The following is a 17,579-nucleotide window of genomic DNA, read 5'->3' as shown; positions in this document are numbered from 1 at the left end:
AAACAAGAATCTTCGCTATTGTCATTACTTGATGGTTGTGATTCCTCACAAATAAAATGCAGTTGCTTGCAGTTATATTTAGATTTAGGCCTACTAGAGGTCTGTTGTCTGTTAAAATTTGCATTTGCTTTGAAATAGATTAGCTCTGTAAAGTTTAACTTGTTTGCATACAATAGAGAAATGGTTAAGTTTACCACAATTTCTTGACAAGTCTTGCCAAATGCAGGACATAGAGATTTTTTCCATTGATGAAGGTTTCCGCAATAGATACAAGTCTTAGGTTTAGAATAACTTTAGTTGGTCCTATCTTGTGAGTAGACGGGCGATGTCTTATTCAATACCTCATCTTCGGTCTCTTTTTGGGTAATAATCCTCTTCAATTGTTTATTTGTAGCTTCATGAACTTTACAGGTGACAATAGCCAAGGTTAATGTAAGCTTACAATTTCCCAATAGCTTTTTGCAAAGGCTGACATCTAAAACACCTTAAACTCGACGATCTTGTATGAGCTCAGACTCCAAGTTCTCAAATTTGCATAAGGATGCTAGATGACGCAGCCTACAAACATATTGATTAATGCTTTCATACGCTTCTTGGTTGGCCGAGCCAAATAATGGCGATGAAGCTTAAGCTTGGTTTCTTTTCAGTCTCTTCTTCTTCTATAAACAGGCTTGGGGCACCACCGCTGCCACCACGTTACTCACCGGTCATAAGAATACTGCTGCTGCTGTCCTCAGTCGGCGACAGTTGGTACTGATAGGCTATTGGGCTTTTGGTAATATGTGGCCAGTTCATCCCATGTATAACACACATTGTAAGGTCGGGTGTTCCACAAGGATCCATGACGTCAAGTAGTTTATTTTTAATTTTCATAAATAACCTTTTGGAATTAACATTCAGAGGATAAATGCATTTGCGTACAATGTTGCTTTATTTTACTCGCATCAAAGAGAGCAGGTGATATATGAAAGCATTACACATTACTTGGCGCTGCTGAGAGAATAGTGTGTAAAAAACAATATTCTTAACCTATTTGAAACTTTCTGACATTTCCCGTCCAGCTCTATCTTCCCAACAAGACTATTCTTAGGTTACCAACTGGAAGACCTGAAATGAAGCATAGTACACTTTTCAGAATTCAGTTTAAGACCGAGATCATCTGACCATTGCTTAGTACTATGAGGGTAGTATCATTGAGTATACACGTAAAAGAGTTGTCACATAATGCTATTAGTTGTTAGAAATTTTGGCGACGAAGTTCGGGCCGCTGACGCTTGGGTCGCGTAGTCTGTTGGTAGTGCAGTGCGCCTCTGAGGACCTTTTAACCATTTAGCATTAAAAATTTATTCTAAAACAACAAAACTAGAGTGACAAAAATAAAATTTTATAGCCCACAATAAAAGCAATAATAAAAAAAACAACCAAACTGCCTTACTAACAAGCTCGAGGTGGAGTAGTTCGGGCCACTGACGCTACTCTGCAACAGCGCTCTTCAGGTAACGATAACCTCCATTGAGTGGCTACTCTAGTACGTGTATACTCAATGGTTATATGGTATATGTTGCTCCCAAATTGTCCAAATTGTTATGACTGACTTTTGTGAATAACATTAAGAACTCTACTATTCAACTTCCATTAAAAAACATATAGATATTCATCGAGTTAACAAATATATTTATTAGCACATTTACAAAGCTATGTTTGATTGACTGGTCTACTTTACCTTGTCAGTTTTGCCGATGAGCAGTGATGGTGGAGGTTTAAGCTGACACCGCAGCTGGTCTCTGTTAGGACTGTTCTGTATAACAGCCTGACATATCTGATAGCTCCGCTCCAGGTTGACGGCTCCTGGCGGAGGTTTACTGGACACATTACGAGACGATCTGCCACCCGATCCACCAGAACTGGGCTGTGAATAAAATGAGAATTCTTTTTTTATTTAGCGATGTGATGGTTGCAATTTTTATTGATTCAAGTTTTATTTGATTGTTTTGGGGTATTTTCAATTTAAGGAGTTAAAATTAACACAATTAAATTCTACAATTATCATAAATAATATATTACAAATTGAGTAGCCTGCTATAAATTAGTATTTATGAAAATAAAGAATGGTAAAAATCTTTATTTGTAATAGGAAAGATGATTGCGAGATATGTTGACAATGGTGCCGTGATCGTGGGACATGTTGAAGATGGGGCAACGAACGTGGCATATGTTGACAGTGGCTTTGTGATCGCGGCAGATATACAGTCATTAGGACATTGTTATGAGTAAACATTGAAAAATTTATGATTACTAAAGCCTAAAGCTTATAATGCTTTTCTGTAAGTACCCATATCAGAGCTAAATACCCAACTCAGTTACCCAACAGTTATCTATTTGTGGTTAGCTAGCAGTATTTATAGTTATTAGATTGATGTTCCACAGTTATTCGCACCAACAATTTAATTTTGTTAGTTAAAAGTTTTGTTCCTTGTATATTTTACCCATTATTTTTTTCAAAACTGTGCTAATTGATCTTGTTTGTCATTATTGCTAACTACAAAAATAATTCTTTAAGATTTTTAAAACAAACTCTTTTATGCACAGAAAAAAAATCTTGTCCCATCCCAAAAGATAGAGAAGGAAATAAATAGGTTTCTTGTCCAACTATGAACTAAAAATACAATCCCGTCTATCTCTAAATATAGGAGAGCAAGCTAGTCTAGTGGTTAGAGCGCAGAACTTAGGGTTCAAATCCCGCCAAATCACCAATGGATTTTATCTAAGTGATAATGCCACAACCCCTAAGTCTACCTGAAGTAATGTGAAAAACAATCCCGGGCTCGTGCCTAGCGTCCTAGGACAAAAATAAATCTCCAAAAGTTAGGGATGGATGAGATTGGATTTTTAGTTTGAGACGAGACAAGACAAGATGGGATTTTTTATTTCTGATAAAATTTTGAGACAGGATTTCCCTTCTCATACATAACGTGAAATGCATGTTCGAAATTTTTTCCTAATTTTGTCACATTTTTTAATACCTACTGATTTATGACAGGTGACTGGTTAAATACAAAAATAATATTAATAGAGAAGAATATTTAAAATCTTTTATTAAAAATATTAATAAAAACTTTATTAAAAAAAATACAAATATTAGGCTAACTAATTAAGTTTACTTTATCTATCTATACCCTATCCTATACTATTATTATATAATAGTGTGTATTATATTATATAAAATTCTAATGGTGTCTGTCTGTATGTGTGTTACTAATAGGTGCAAAAACTACTGAACCAACTGGGCTTAAATTTTACAAAAATATAGCTACCATCAAGGACCATTATATGACTATTCACATTTTGATACTGACCGTGGGCTTTAAAAGTTCTGAGGTGAGGATTTTAAAAGTAAATATTGATTGGTCTCCATGGCTGCAATGAGAATACTAACAATGTTTACATTTGCTTTGACATTTCAATGTAAACCAGAAGAACTGCCAAATTGCATATTTCACAATTTAAGACAGCAGCTGCAGTTTAGGACAATGAAATTAAATATAATATTTCACACAATTATGTGATTGGTTTATTTAATCTAACAATTTATCAAAGATCATTTATTAAAAAACTATGTCAATGATTATAGAAATTTAAAAAAATATTCTAAAAGCGTTGCTGTATCAACTCAGGCTCTGCTTTCGATTTTTAAAAGTCGAAAATAATGTTATTGACATATTTTCATGGAAACAGTAAGAAAATTACAATGGATAGATGTTTTGTATGCATTTGGAGGCTACTTTAAATAAATTCAAACTGCTTAACATGTGTTATATTAAATTAACATAACTTGCACATCACATAGTTTTTTTTATATAAACAATATGTAACGGGTCAAATGTGTAGGGGGTAAAATAACGGCTAAACCACGAAACTTAAACAGCTGAATGTAAGCTGTTGTTGTGCCCTAGTCGCGACGCTAAACTGACATCGTACCTAACCTCGTATTCCAAGACCGCAGACGACGTTGGTGTCAGTTTGGTTGTTTGGTTGTTTGGTTGTTCGACTGCGTCTGAGGACGGGCTACGGAAGAAAAGAAGAGCAGCGGAGCCACCTCTTGAGTGGTACGCGGCTATAAGCATGTTGAAGCTGTCATGCACCTGCCTTCGCCGGCACGGGACTCAGCTGACTCTGTTTGTGCTGACCAATCAGGGAGCGTTTTAACCTTCGTCTCGAATCTGAGACGAAGGTGAAGAGAGAAGAATAAGGATTGTCATTCGGATTCCCGGCCTTTTAGGCATTCGTTCGTTCGTCTTCGGTTTAAAGAGATTTTGTTCAACTTCTTTGTCGTTTTAATCAGTTACGTTTCGCGAGCTCTGAAAGCTTGCCGGTAAATTAAAAGTGGTGTGGTGAAAGGGTTTTGAGTAAACAATAATTTTCGTCATCTTGGTAAGTTTTGAAATAAACGACTCAGGTTTTCGTACCTTACCTTACCAGTTTTTGGTTGGGATAACTTTGTCGAAGTTCGTAGGCTAGGACTGACTCTCCGATCTAGTCATACATTTTAACCAACTAATTTGGTAAAGTACTGCAGCTGGTGACATCGCTTTTAGCGAATTTCCCATATAGGGAATAAGCTATTACCGTAGGTCTCATGGTAAGACCTAGACCCGGGACCGATTTACTTTTTCGTTTTGAGGTCCCCAGAGGGCAAAAACACCATCCGTTCAAATTCATATATATATATATATTTATATATATATATTTATATATGTGTCCGTTAGCGCGATAACTCGAGCAAAATTGATCCGATTTTGATTAAATTTGGTACAAACGTGTAAACCTATGTTTATTCGAACGAGTTCGCGAACCAGCATGATCGGACCATGTGATCAGGGGTTTATGGGGGGTTTTATGGGGTAAAAATGGGTTTTTCTCATTTTTGACCCTAAAAACTTTAAATTTCTAAATTTCTCTCTAGACCATTTTGAAGAGCTTAATAAAACAAATAATTTAGTATATTGAAGTGTTTTTGAATGTTCATTGACTACGGAGAAAATTAAAAAAATTGTAAATTTAAAATTCCCATGTTATTCTTATGGAGAATAAATAAACTGTTCTAGTTTGCTTGTTTATGGATATATTTTAATCAAATTTGGCAATTTGGTTTATTTCATACTAAGCTATCAATATTTCAATTGAAAAAACACATCTTAACATCTTCCCCGTAGCATCAAACCTAACTACTCACTAAAATTAATGTTATTTAAATAGGAAATAAATCTGAAAATTTATAGGGAATATTTTAGTAGAAATAAAGCCGGGTAAATGGAAATTCGCTTAGTATGCAGGTTTGCTGCGACGGGGGTATTTAATTACATTTCATAATCCATCTTGGGACTTTCCTTTTTAGTTCTTAAACCCTTTTAAAAGTTCCATAAACGTCCCAAAGTTTGTTCCAGCAGACAGGTTTCTGCTGGACAAGTTCTGTCGAAGTTGGTTCAAGTTGACCACGTGAGAAAGTAGAAGTTTGAATTTTCGTTCTGGCTCAAGGAGCAGTTTTATTTTTAGTTCAGTTTTTCCCGTTTCTGGTCTCACCTGGGCAACTTAAGCCAACTTGTGTTTTTTTGTTTGTTTAATAAACTCGGACTCTGTGGGAATTAGGCTAGGCTAGGCCTATCTCATACTAACCTTGTTTGTTACAGGTTAACGTCTTAACTCCGTAGGTAAGCGGGGTGACTACTTAGCTTACTAGTTGTCTCGTTAAGTTAGCTAGTAGTGTCACATAGATATTTGCCCACAGAGTCAAGTTAAAATAATTAATTTCCCCACAAGCCCTAGACTAGAGTGGTGATTTCAAGTGTGGTGTTTGGTAACCCGCAACGTTCGTCTTGAGCTCTGATAACCAGGGCTATCAAGTTTAGGCTACCCAAATCACTATCGAATCCTGGGAAAATCCCCGCGACCAGACTTGGGCGATTCCTGGGATCCCGTTTATCGTATCGGTGGCGTAATTTCCCACGTGTCGCCAGCCAGGAAAATTACGTCACAGATATATAATAATATATATATAGGGATGGACGAGATTGGATTTTTAGTTCGAGACGAGACGAGACAAGATTTTTTATTTCTCATAAAATTTCGAGACGAGATTGAGACGGGATTTCCCTTCTCATACACAACGGGAAATGCACGTTCAAAATTTTTACCTGATTTTGTAACATTGTCAGATGACTGTTTAAATACAAAAATAATGATAATAGGCAAGAATATTTACAATATTTTATTAAAAAACATCAGCATAACATTTTTTTATTAATCACGCCTAACTTATTAAAAATGCCTACGATTAGGAAACATAGTGATATCAGTTAGGATAGAGTTCAACTTATCCTAAAATAAAATAAATCATAAAATAAAAGCAATATTAATTTTTATAAAATAGTTACTTGTTTTGACTTTTTATAGTAATAAAACATTCCTCACACTGCTTACACTTAACAAAACTTCTCAAATGTTATTAAAGTAATATTATTAAAATAATTAAAGTAATATTTACATTTAAAGAATTAATTAAATAAGAACGCCTTCGCAAAGGAAACGCAACTACAACACGCTCCTGTATTGCGGGTATTGCATTGACTTTCTGCAGGCGTTTTTAATTTTTTTTTTTTTATTCTCGTCTCGATAAAAATCTCGGCCAAAAAGAAATCTCGTCTCGTGTAACGAGATTTAAAATTTCCCGAAATTTCGAGACTTGACCATCCCTAATATATAATATAAAATCCTGTTTACTGTTTAGGTAAATTTAGTTATTGTGTTTTGCTCTATGCTTAAATGAAACTAAAGAATATCATCAATAACTAAATTGTACGTCATTATTGATTTTTGTGTTCTTAAATCTGTTGTATGTGTAACTATATTCAATTATCAAATGGTAATACAAATACTCTTATTTTATCTTAACATAGCTTTCAGTTAACATTTATTTTATTTGATAATTTTTTTATTTGTGTTTTGTCAAACAACTGATTAAATTAAACCAAGGAAAATATCATAAAACTACGTAGTACACAGTGTTCTTTTGTTTCTAAAATCAATTAAGTGACTTGTTTTGGCTATGCTAAACATGTCTCACACTGCTTACACTTAACAAAACCTCTCATCATTTGTGATATAAAAATCAAAAATTATAAAACAGCAATATTTACATGTAAAGAATTAATTAAATAAGAACGCCTTGGTAAACAAAACGCAACAATAGCACTCTCCTGTATTGCGGGTATTGCATTGTTTTTCTGCAGGCTTTTTAAATTTTTTTTTATCTAGTCTCGAAAAATCTCAATCAAAATAAAATTTCGTCTCATAGAACAATATTTCAATTTTTTCAAAATTTTGAGACACGTCCATTCCTACAAATAATGAAACACAAAAAGAAACCAACTACACTCTGTTGAAAATCAAAAAGTGCAATGTCTAATACTGGACAATTTCACACACACATTCAGATTTAACAACAAATAGCTACTTGTGTTTTAATTTCCAGCCCCCAAAAAAGTACAGGTGTGCAGGTCATCGGTATTTTTGGGTCAAGTAGAACAAACAGTTGGCCCGGGAGGTTGATTCAAGCCTGAAAAAATTCACAGGCCAAGCTGGTTGGCGTGACCATGGCTGTTGTTCTCGGTTTTGTTGTGACATGACAATGTCGCCATGACTGCGGCAGATGTTTATGATTTTTCCCCTAAAGAAATTCTTAATCCAACATTGTAGACAAGGTTATAGGGTATAGGGTACTGTGTATCTATTAGTTCTTGGACTCTTAATTTTCTCTGGTAAGCTAGCTGAACTCTATAAATTTTTAAAATCAATTTACAAGTTTATGATAATTATATTATGATTATATCATTATCATATATATGTCAATAAACAACCAGTGTCAAACTCTTACCTTAGGCTTTGTGGGCAGTGCTCGTACAGCTGTTGTGGTAGTCAAGGCTAGGTAGGGTACAGCGGATGAACTAACCACTCCTTGTGGCGGGGGTTGATGTGGCGGAGCAGATGTCACTGGGTTGATGGAAGGTAGACACACAAATGTAGTGGGGGGTATAACATTGACAGGCGCCGCAGTGGTCTTGGGCAATGTGTCATCTGTGGGGGCTGAGACTCGTGAACCACTGGCTACACCTCCCCCCTCCACTGTACTAGACACCTGACTGTCTACCTCGGGAGTCAGCGTCACTGTAATACAACACTCAATCATACACTAAAACATTCCATGGTTTATTGGTTTGTACAAATCCAACCCTTTCTTTAATGTAAAGACTTTTGATAGGATATCAATCTTTAGCTAAATGGGAAGACAACACTCAAGTACAAAACACAAAATCTTTGACCTTATAAACAAACATTTTTCATTATACTTACAGATTGACTTTGAAATGTTTATGTTGGGAATAGTTGGGGTATAGTTCAGGTCTTAAGGTAGCCAGAAGTGGTTGGATTAATTTTTTTGGCCTTTATAAATAAAGCGTCATGTGATGAGAGAATTCTTCCTATTTGGGTAAGCCTGCTGTCCTTACACCTATGCTTTGTAATCTGTTACATCCTTAACTCTTCTTGGAGGATGGAGTCAGTTACATCAGAACCTAGATTAACTGTGGTTACATTACATAACCTCATGACCCAAGAAAAGTACTAGGGATGGACTGGTCCCAAAAATTTGGGAAATATCCGGGGGAAAATATTCACGATTTTCGGGACGGATTACATTTAATTCGGGAATATTTCTGGACAGCATTTGATCCCATTGTCGGCGATTTTCCTGACTCCGCTATCACGAGGGATGTTCACGATAGTTCCGTGACCGCGAGTAGCTTCGATGATCGCGCCGTGACCGCGAAGTCATACCGACGATAACGTTGTGACCTGGGAGTCATACAGTCGATCACAACTTGACCTCAGAGTCATACCGACGATTCCGTTGAGACTGCGAGTCATACCAACCGTTCCTGCCGTGACCGCAAGTGATTTTGATGATCACACGAGTTATTTTGACCGCGAGTCACAAGTTTCTATACATGTATATTTAACCCATTCCTTGGTTTTGATAGATCAGTGCTACAAATGGTAAAAGTTTATTTTGTTTCTCTTTTTTGGTAACTGCAATACTCAAAACTTTCTTTTTATGCACAGGAAAAAATCCCGTCCCGTCCCAAAAATCGGGAAGAAAATAAAAATCCCGTCCCGAACTAAAAATTCAATCCCGTCCATCCCTAAAAAATACCAAGATAATTTTTAAAACTGTGTTTCTTAATTCTACTGCATTAAACATGCATAGTATATTAAACTATTTCAGTCTATTATTCATATGCATTAGGCTCCCACATCATAGATTTTTAAATATCACATTCATATGAAAAAATAAAACAATACAATAAATGAGAAACAGAACAAAGAATTATCGATAGTGAACTCCAAGGTGACAGACAGGCATCTAAGAAGCAAAGACTGATGACGACATAATACTCAGCTGCCTGTGATTGGGTGATCAGTAACCATGGTAACTTATACAGGTTACTTATAGGTATCATTATACAGTATGACACTAAGGTTATCAATACGTAAACCTGACGAAATGCAGGCCAGTTTACTATAGACAAAGGGTATTGACACGTAAATTTGACGTATGTGTTCCAAGAAACCGACTAGCAAGGACAGAAACACACTACAACCCAACCAAGGCAGCAGTCAGTAGGAAAATGACTGCTGAGAGCACTGCTGGAAGAAGGGTAGCGTCGGTTGCGGGGGTGGGACGCTAAAAATAACTCACCCTAAAAAATTCCCCTTGTAAAATTTACGTGCGATTCCTATCTAGGGTCAATAGCCTGTGATTGGGTGATGAGTAACGGTGGCAACTTGTTTTCAGCTATCCGTGGTTTTACTCCTCCAATTACCCTGGATAATCATCCAGATTCTATTGTATTTTTTTACATTCAAGTGTCTATAAGTAAAATTATTAAACACTTAAACATTTTTTTAAAATCATTTTATGCTTATAAGTTATAACTATTAAAAATATCTCTATAAAAAATATCTCCTGTATGGTTCAGAAAATTGGATCTTAAGCAAGAAATCAGAAAGGAAAGCTATTGTATTTGAGAACAAGATTTTGAGGAAAGTGTACGGACCGATTTTTGAGGATGGACAATGGAGATCGAGACATAATTGGGAACTTAGAGAATTATTTAAGGATCCGGATATTGTTGCTGAGGTACGGAGCAGAAGACTGAGATGGGCAGGGCATATTCTAAGAAAAGATGACAACTCCCTATCAAAGAACATCTTGAGGAATAACCCAGAAGGTAGAAGACCCCTTGGAAGACCGAAACTTAGATGGTTCGACCAAGTGGAGAAAGACCTGAGGAAGCTAGGGAGAAGGAAGGAAGATGCAAGAAGCAGAGACCTATGGAGGCAGTGTGTTGGGGAGGCCAAGTACCATCTAGGGTACCAGTGGCCACAGCAGTAAGTACTTAAGTAAGTAAGTAAGTTATAACTATTATATAGAAGAAAACAAAAACATCCAAAACTAATGATCAACCATCACTGTGAGATGTTTAAGTTAAGGTGTGTTGATAACATACCTTCAAGTTCCAGTTTGACATGTCCAGGGTTGGTCTGTGTAAGTGGTGTCATTGCCCTAGTGTCATGAGGATAACTAGACCAGCCTGGTACTGACTTGATCTCTTCCAGTCTAACCTCTAGCTCCTCCTGCATGGGGATCACGTTCACCTCACTCTCCTGAATACAACACCACATAATTGTAGACAACTCACCACTTTAGAATTAATTTATTGGCATTAAATCTCTGAGGATGCGAAATACTACCCCCCAGAAAACTACCCTCACAGGTAAAACGTGACATCACGAAATCTGCCAATTAAACAATACGAGAGCCGTATCCGCGACTGGAATACTAACCACCCCTAGCAAAATGTGATGCTATGTATTAAGGTTAATTTCAGTAATAAATATCATTGTAATTTTAATTAGAGTAATTCCGTTTGATAACAGAAAAGGCATGTAGGGAATATCAAACAAAATTTTGAAATGTTACAGCAAGTTTGGATGGTTAGGTTAGGTTAGTTTAGAACCGTTTGACAACGAAACTTAAGTGTCCGTGACTCAAAAACTGCCCCCCGATCTCTGACGTCAACATGACGTATGAACCTTCTTGAAGGGGGGTAGTTGTCCGGGGAGCAGTCTTCCGGCGACTCAGGTCCTTAACATTGAAAATTTGTTTATTAGTCTGTAGTTAAAAAAAAAACAATTCCAAAATCATATTGATAAACTCTATAATTACTTTCATTTGACACCGTGTTCTAATTTAGCACACCATAAAATAAAAAAAAATAAACAAAATTAAGAGCATTTATATTGGAACACAACACATTCACCTTTTATGTCATATTGTCAAATCATACCTCAGGTAAGGTGACTTGTGCCAGTAGTTTCTCTGTGCTGGAGTCCACAGCTCCCCAAGCGGCGGCAAACAAGGCAGCAGCCTCCACCTCTTCTTCCTTGAGAGGGTCGTGGTACAACAGTGTATTGGTGTTGTACATACTGAACTGATCATTCTGCATCACTCCACCAGAGGCTTCCATGTCTGTCGTCTCTTCTGCTGCCACTGTCGTTGGAACCTGAAATCACATACCTTAGTCTTACAAAGCTCTTGATGAAATAGGTTGTTTATAACAAACAGATAATTGAGGCCTGTTTTTGTCTTGCATTTGCTTGTCCACAATAGCCTCTGGTCTTTAAATCACGTTACACAAATCAAGAGATGAGTCGATATCCCATAAGAATGAACTGGGCCGGATTTCTCAATAGGCCCAGGCCTATGGGCGCAAGCTCCAGGGGGTGCATAGCCGAGGGGAAAAACTAAAATATTTTTAGGCTACCTAAAAATAAAAATAAATAGCCGTAGCTTAACATATCTTAGAAATTGATTTTTTTAATCAATCTAGTAGAATTAAAAGTAGTTTAGAAGTTAATTGGAACGAATAACTGTTGGTAAAGTAGCCTTAAACTATTTTTCAATATTACTCAACAACTTAAAAGATTAGTCTTAAACAAGCTATTGGGAGAAGGCTATAGGGATGTTGTCAAGCGGTACTCATCATATGGCCACTGTTTCTATGCTGGCTCGGCGCTACTAACTGCTCGGTGTGGTTAATTGCGTTTAGTTACCACCCTCACCTCGCAAAACAAAAGTATTAAAAGATTAACCAATCTTTTGATTAGCTTACAACAATCTGCAGGGTCAAGTTAAAATATATCATTCATTGTGTCGAATGTTAAAATCCTAGTTGAGAGAGCATTATACTAGATGAGTTTTAAAATAACTAACGGCCTTAAATTTAACAATTGCTAACAGAAATGATGGTGTTTTTAACATTATTGTACTTATTGACAGAAATTGTATTAGGTAGTTATAAGGATTAGTATAAAAAAATAACACATGTTCAATGTACTAACCCTACAAAACAACAGTTAAAGAATGTTTTGACTTTGACTTAGAAAAACTGAGTCCATCTTTAAAATTAAAGGGAAAAAAATGTTAATCTAAGTTTGCAATAGGTTTTAGAAAAGTTGAATAACCTCCAATGCACCATTTTATTTCTGTCATTCTTTTCTCAGGCCTGAAGATTGTTATGGTTGGCCAAAATATATTGCTTTGCAAATGTAACCTAAATAGATTCTAGATGCAGTATCGCCAGACTAACAAAAACAAGTGGATGTCTTCTCATCTGATATCCATTGTATATAAAGATTTTTTCCATCTCTAGTTTATGTTGGTGACCATGAGTGATAGAGACAAAGAAATTTTATTTCTATTATTAAGGGTTATTGATTTGTGCTTTACTTTCTATTGTTTATAGTTAAACTGTTTTATTTGGTTAAAGGAAATAAAAAATAACTTCAACTGAAATAACGAGAATTGTCTTCAGCTGATCAAGTATAAAAATTAAAAATCTACTAAGGAAGAGGTATGTTTAATCTATAGTATCATGCACTAATGTAGAGTGGAGTTCATGTTTGTGGGCCTGAAATTTGTAGCCGCTGTGACAGCAGCAATGGCCACGCTTTGTTGCAAAGAATGTTCTGCGAGTTGGATCATTTTGTTTCAGTCCCACAAATGCCAGCTCATTATTTAATAAATAATTTTGCTAAAGTGTTATAAGACAACATTTAAGGCCAAAACCAAATCAATTCCTCAAAAACTTGGAAGAATAAAATTGTATTTTGGACAGGTGTTTAATCAACTAACATGTGGATAGTTTATGCATTTTTTTAGTTAATGTATGCAGGAAGATAATTTTAACCAGACTAGGGGGCGGAAAATTGATTGGGCCTAAGGGAGCCAAAATGCTAAATCCGGCCCTGAGAATGAACTATATTGATAAATGTTAGTGGCTGCCATGGATTCATAGAGCATCAAGCATCATTTTATTTTCTTAATCCCTTAATATAACCAACCTAAACTTATGAAAAAAATCAGTTTTAATTTAAACATTGAAATAGGGATATTATTTTGTTTTTAAAATAAAACAATTAAGTAGCCTAATTTAAAATTACGTATCGATGGTACCAGAACCGAGAATCAATTTTGGTTAGCAACCGGTACCGGAACAGACATTGAAAAAAGGCACCGACCCATCACTAATTCCTAGCTAAAATAAGATTTACAAAAGTCTACATTTTTAATATAGGTAGTCTGATTAATGTGGAAGATTAATAACCTTTTTCAGTCCAAAATGTGGACACTCACCTCAGGTTCAGGCAGGGTCAGATGACCTGCTTGGCTCGTCTCTTCTTCTTGCCTGGTCTCTTGACTGTCCAGACTAGGCAGGTTGCTGGTAGAGTCTTGCTGATCAACGTCCTCCATCTTAACTGAGTAACTCCCTGAGTCTTTGACATCCATCTGTGAATCCATCGAGTCTTGATGACTCGACTCTTGATTACTCTCCATCACACTGGGAGTGTGGAGAGAAGTTTCTTGACTGACAAACTCCAAGTGGTCCTGAATATCCGCCATATCTATGTCAAATCTTCTTGTGTTCACATTTTCCTCAACGGTATCCACAAGTTTATTGTTGGTGATTTCTTCCCCAGTTACATTTTCAGCATTATTGCTACTTAAACTCATTTCTTCGTTTTCATTCCTGATACTTTGATGTTCAAGAGCACTCTCTTGACTGTAATTTTCACTTTCTTTTTGCAAAAAAATATTACTATCTTCTTTTATACATTCGGAACTGTAAACACTTAATGCTTCCTCCTTCAATTCTTCTTCTTTTAAGTTGTTTAAGCACTCATCTTTATCATTTGGTTTATCACAGGTATCGTTTTGAGTTGTGTCTTGACTGATTTCACTATCACCGGGTTCGTTTTCTATGCTTTTAGAAGCATTTTCATCTTCGATTGTGTGCCGGTATTGCTGTACAAACAAGTTATCATCCATGATGTCCTCCACAGCAATAGTATTGACGACATCATACTTTTCGGATATTTCGTATTGAGGATCAACAGGTGAATCACTTTGCACAGCATTGTCACCATTGTCACTTTCAACTGTAACAAACTCATTACTTTCTTCTTTGTCTTCCACATTTTGAGATTCTTCCTCAACACCTCTTTCTTCTTCCATTTTATTTTCACCTTGGGTCACTTCTTTCACTTCTTCTTTCACAACCGAATCTTCTTGAACTTCTTCACTAGCACTAATATCACAAACAAACTTATCACTTTCATTGATTTGATTACACTCTTTTTCCACTTGAGTGTTCACATCAACATATTCTTGAACCGGATCTACACTTATTACTTCTACATTTTCCCAATCAGTAATTTCTAGCTCTGTACATTTTTTGCTGTTATCTACTTCATCTTTAACTTCCTCTTGACAGACACTTTCTTCCTTCCACTCTTCTTTTCCTGTATCCAATTCTTCTCTTACTTCTTCACTGCTCGATTTCACTTCTTCATTACGTCTACTACTATCCCTGGTCTTACATCTGGGTGATATTGAAGGTTCAGATGAAATTGTTTCTGTTGATATTATTGCTGCAGGTTCAGCAATTTCTGGAACCACACCAAAAGACACAATGAGACTACATGGCATGAGGAGGTACACATAAATCTCACTAAATGGTTTACTAAAAGTAAATGATTTGGCACAGTGGTTGGATTATGGGGAATACATCAAAGTTATACAATTAAAATTCATGTTTTCGGCCCCTGGACTATATTGTTAAGACAATAATAGGTTTTTTACATACCTCAGTCAAATAGTCCAAAAATGGTATTGCTCAACAGCTTACATGTTTCGTTGCGAAGACAACATTATCAAAGCTTGCAACTCGTCAAAAACACATTTAAAACACGAACACGAACACAGAAGACATTAATACGGTACGAATACACAATTGACATTTAGATAGCGCTATCATAATACTGATTTGGTCCGGCGCGGCGCGGGGCTGGTAGCAGACTGGAGGTCACGTCACGTCGTCTCCTCTACTGTTATCCACCAAATATGTATATATTTGTATATATACATGTATATATTATTATTTATTTATTTATGTATATATTATTATTTAGTAAGTTATGTATATATTTGCCCAGATTGCCCATGCAAATATATAGGCCAGACGGGTCGGGCATTTGAAACCCGCTACAGAGAACATAGGCCAACTCCAAAAATGGTCAAACAAAAATCAGCCTTCGCACAACACCTGGTTGATTCAAATCACTCAATGAGTAGCATTGACGATGGTTTAAAAATTCTACATGTCTGTGGGAAAGGTAGCAAACTTGACACCTTGGAGGAGTTCGAGATTTATAAAATTTATAATGACGAACAGTGTAAGGACCACATCCTTAACGAAAAATTACAGTTCCAGTCTCACTCGATTTTTAATACAATATTAAACTCAGGAACAGCTGATCGAAGATCTGATAACATCAGTGATAACAGTAGAGGAGACGACGTGACGTGACCTCCAGTCTGCTACCAGCCCCACGCCGCGCCGGACCAAATCAGTATTATGATAGCGCTATCTAAATGTCAATTGTGTATTCGTACCGTATTAATGTCTTCTGTGTTCGTGTTCGTGTTTTAAATGTGTTTTTGACGAGTTGCAAGCTTTGATAATGTTGTCTTCGCAACGAAACATGTAAGCTGTTGAGCAATACCATTTTTGGACTATTTGACTGAGGTATGTAAAAAACCTATTATTGTCTTATACAATTAGTCGATTTATTTAGCCTAATTGCCAGATGATCTAATCTTCAGAATAAAAAAGGTAAATGGGTTGTGGTTAAACTTAAGTATTGTTTTTAATTAGTCAAAACATTCAGATGGAGCCAAAATGGAAGATGAAAATGTAGTTGAGCCACCTAATACCCCAATGAAAAAAAAGTACGATTCCCTCTCGCTTGATAAATGTGTGCCTGTTGGTGGGTCATGACAATGCGCAAAATATGAGAAGACTAAAATCTACACTTGTTAGAAGACTGGGCATTTGGTGGATATAAAAAATGTGCTAACTATGGATAAGTCGATTCTAGATACCACCAATGAAGTTTCCGTGACCGCGGGAGTCAATGATGAAGTCTACATGGCCGTGGGAGATAATCAGAATTTTGCCGCGACCGCAAGAGATGTTCATGATTTTGCCACAATGTGGTCATCACTCATCTGCGGGAGGTGATTAGATTTTTGCCACGACTGCGGGAGATGATGACAATGTCCACAAAACCGTGAGAGATGTTCATGATTTTGCCGCAATCGTAGGAGATAATGATAATGTCCACACGACCGCGTGGGAGATGATCATGATATTACTTAGTATTACATTACAACATAAGTACATCTCCAACATAAGTTATAATTAAATAGGGGCGAGTACTCGACTGTCAAGTAATTACTCGACTGTTACCAAATACTCGACCTCGAGTCGAGTAGTAACTACTACTAGTAAAATTCGAGTCGAGTAGTTATAAATAGTGCCACTTCACGATTTTCTACACCCTACACCCGTATTTTATAAAAGATATTTGTTTTGTGTTAGTCTTATTTAATCCCCATTCCTACAAAAAAAAAAAAAAAACTATCTAAATTCATATAGGCTAGTCCAGCATAAACCAAATGTTCAACAAACAATCTTTGTCATCCGGCAGAGCTAGCAAGAGGTATAACTAACTACTTTGACTTACTTTCCTACAACAGTCAACAATAGGTCTCGATAACGATACGGTAAGTTAAATGAAATAAAGCATTGAAAAAAATCTATCGAGTTACAGTAGTCGATTGTCAACAAGGGAGTCTCGTGACTAGTAAGTCATAGGCAGACGATTCTTGTAGATATTATAAACCAATGCCAAAAATAAAGAAAAAAAATACAAACCCAAACACCACATTCAAGTTATTTAATGATTAAGTTATTTAATGATTAGATTAAGTTTGAACTGCCATCAAAATATTTAATACCAAAATATGGTAATACAACAAATAAAAATAATCTATTATTGCA

General features: G+C 36.1%; 1 protein-coding gene across 3 annotated transcripts in view; it reads right to left on the bottom strand.

The window, feature by feature from the left end:
- The window catches only part of LOC129001484 (polycomb protein Asx-like), a 53,555-nt gene that overhangs the window by 14,938 nt on the left and 21,038 nt on the right, over positions 1-17,579 (bottom strand). For 2 of the 3 annotated variants that reach the window (XM_054428788.1, XM_054428789.1), the window contains exons 8-12: positions 13,811-15,123; positions 11,463-11,678; positions 10,623-10,779; positions 7,931-8,220; positions 1,724-1,909 (exon numbers count right to left, since the gene is read on the bottom strand). In XM_054428788.1, coding sequence (XP_054284763.1) covers positions 1,724-1,909; positions 7,931-8,220; positions 10,623-10,779; positions 11,463-11,678; positions 13,811-15,123 — 2,162 coding nt within the window. Of the gene's footprint in view, positions 1-1,056; positions 1,108-1,723; positions 1,910-7,930; positions 8,221-10,622; positions 10,780-11,462; positions 11,679-13,810; positions 15,124-17,579 lie in introns of those variants that run through there. The other variant, XM_054428790.1, reaches the window with a different exon arrangement.

The sequence above is a fragment of the Macrosteles quadrilineatus genome, unplaced genomic scaffold (genome assembly GCF_028750875.1).
Source record: "Macrosteles quadrilineatus isolate MER2022 unplaced genomic scaffold, UCM_ALF_1.0 Scaffold_8__2_contigs__length_117827958, whole genome shotgun sequence".
NCBI lineage: Eukaryota > Metazoa > Arthropoda > Insecta > Hemiptera > Cicadellidae > Macrosteles > Macrosteles quadrilineatus.
Note: the sequence above shows the minus strand (reverse complement) of the source record. Positions and strands in the feature narration are given on the sequence as shown.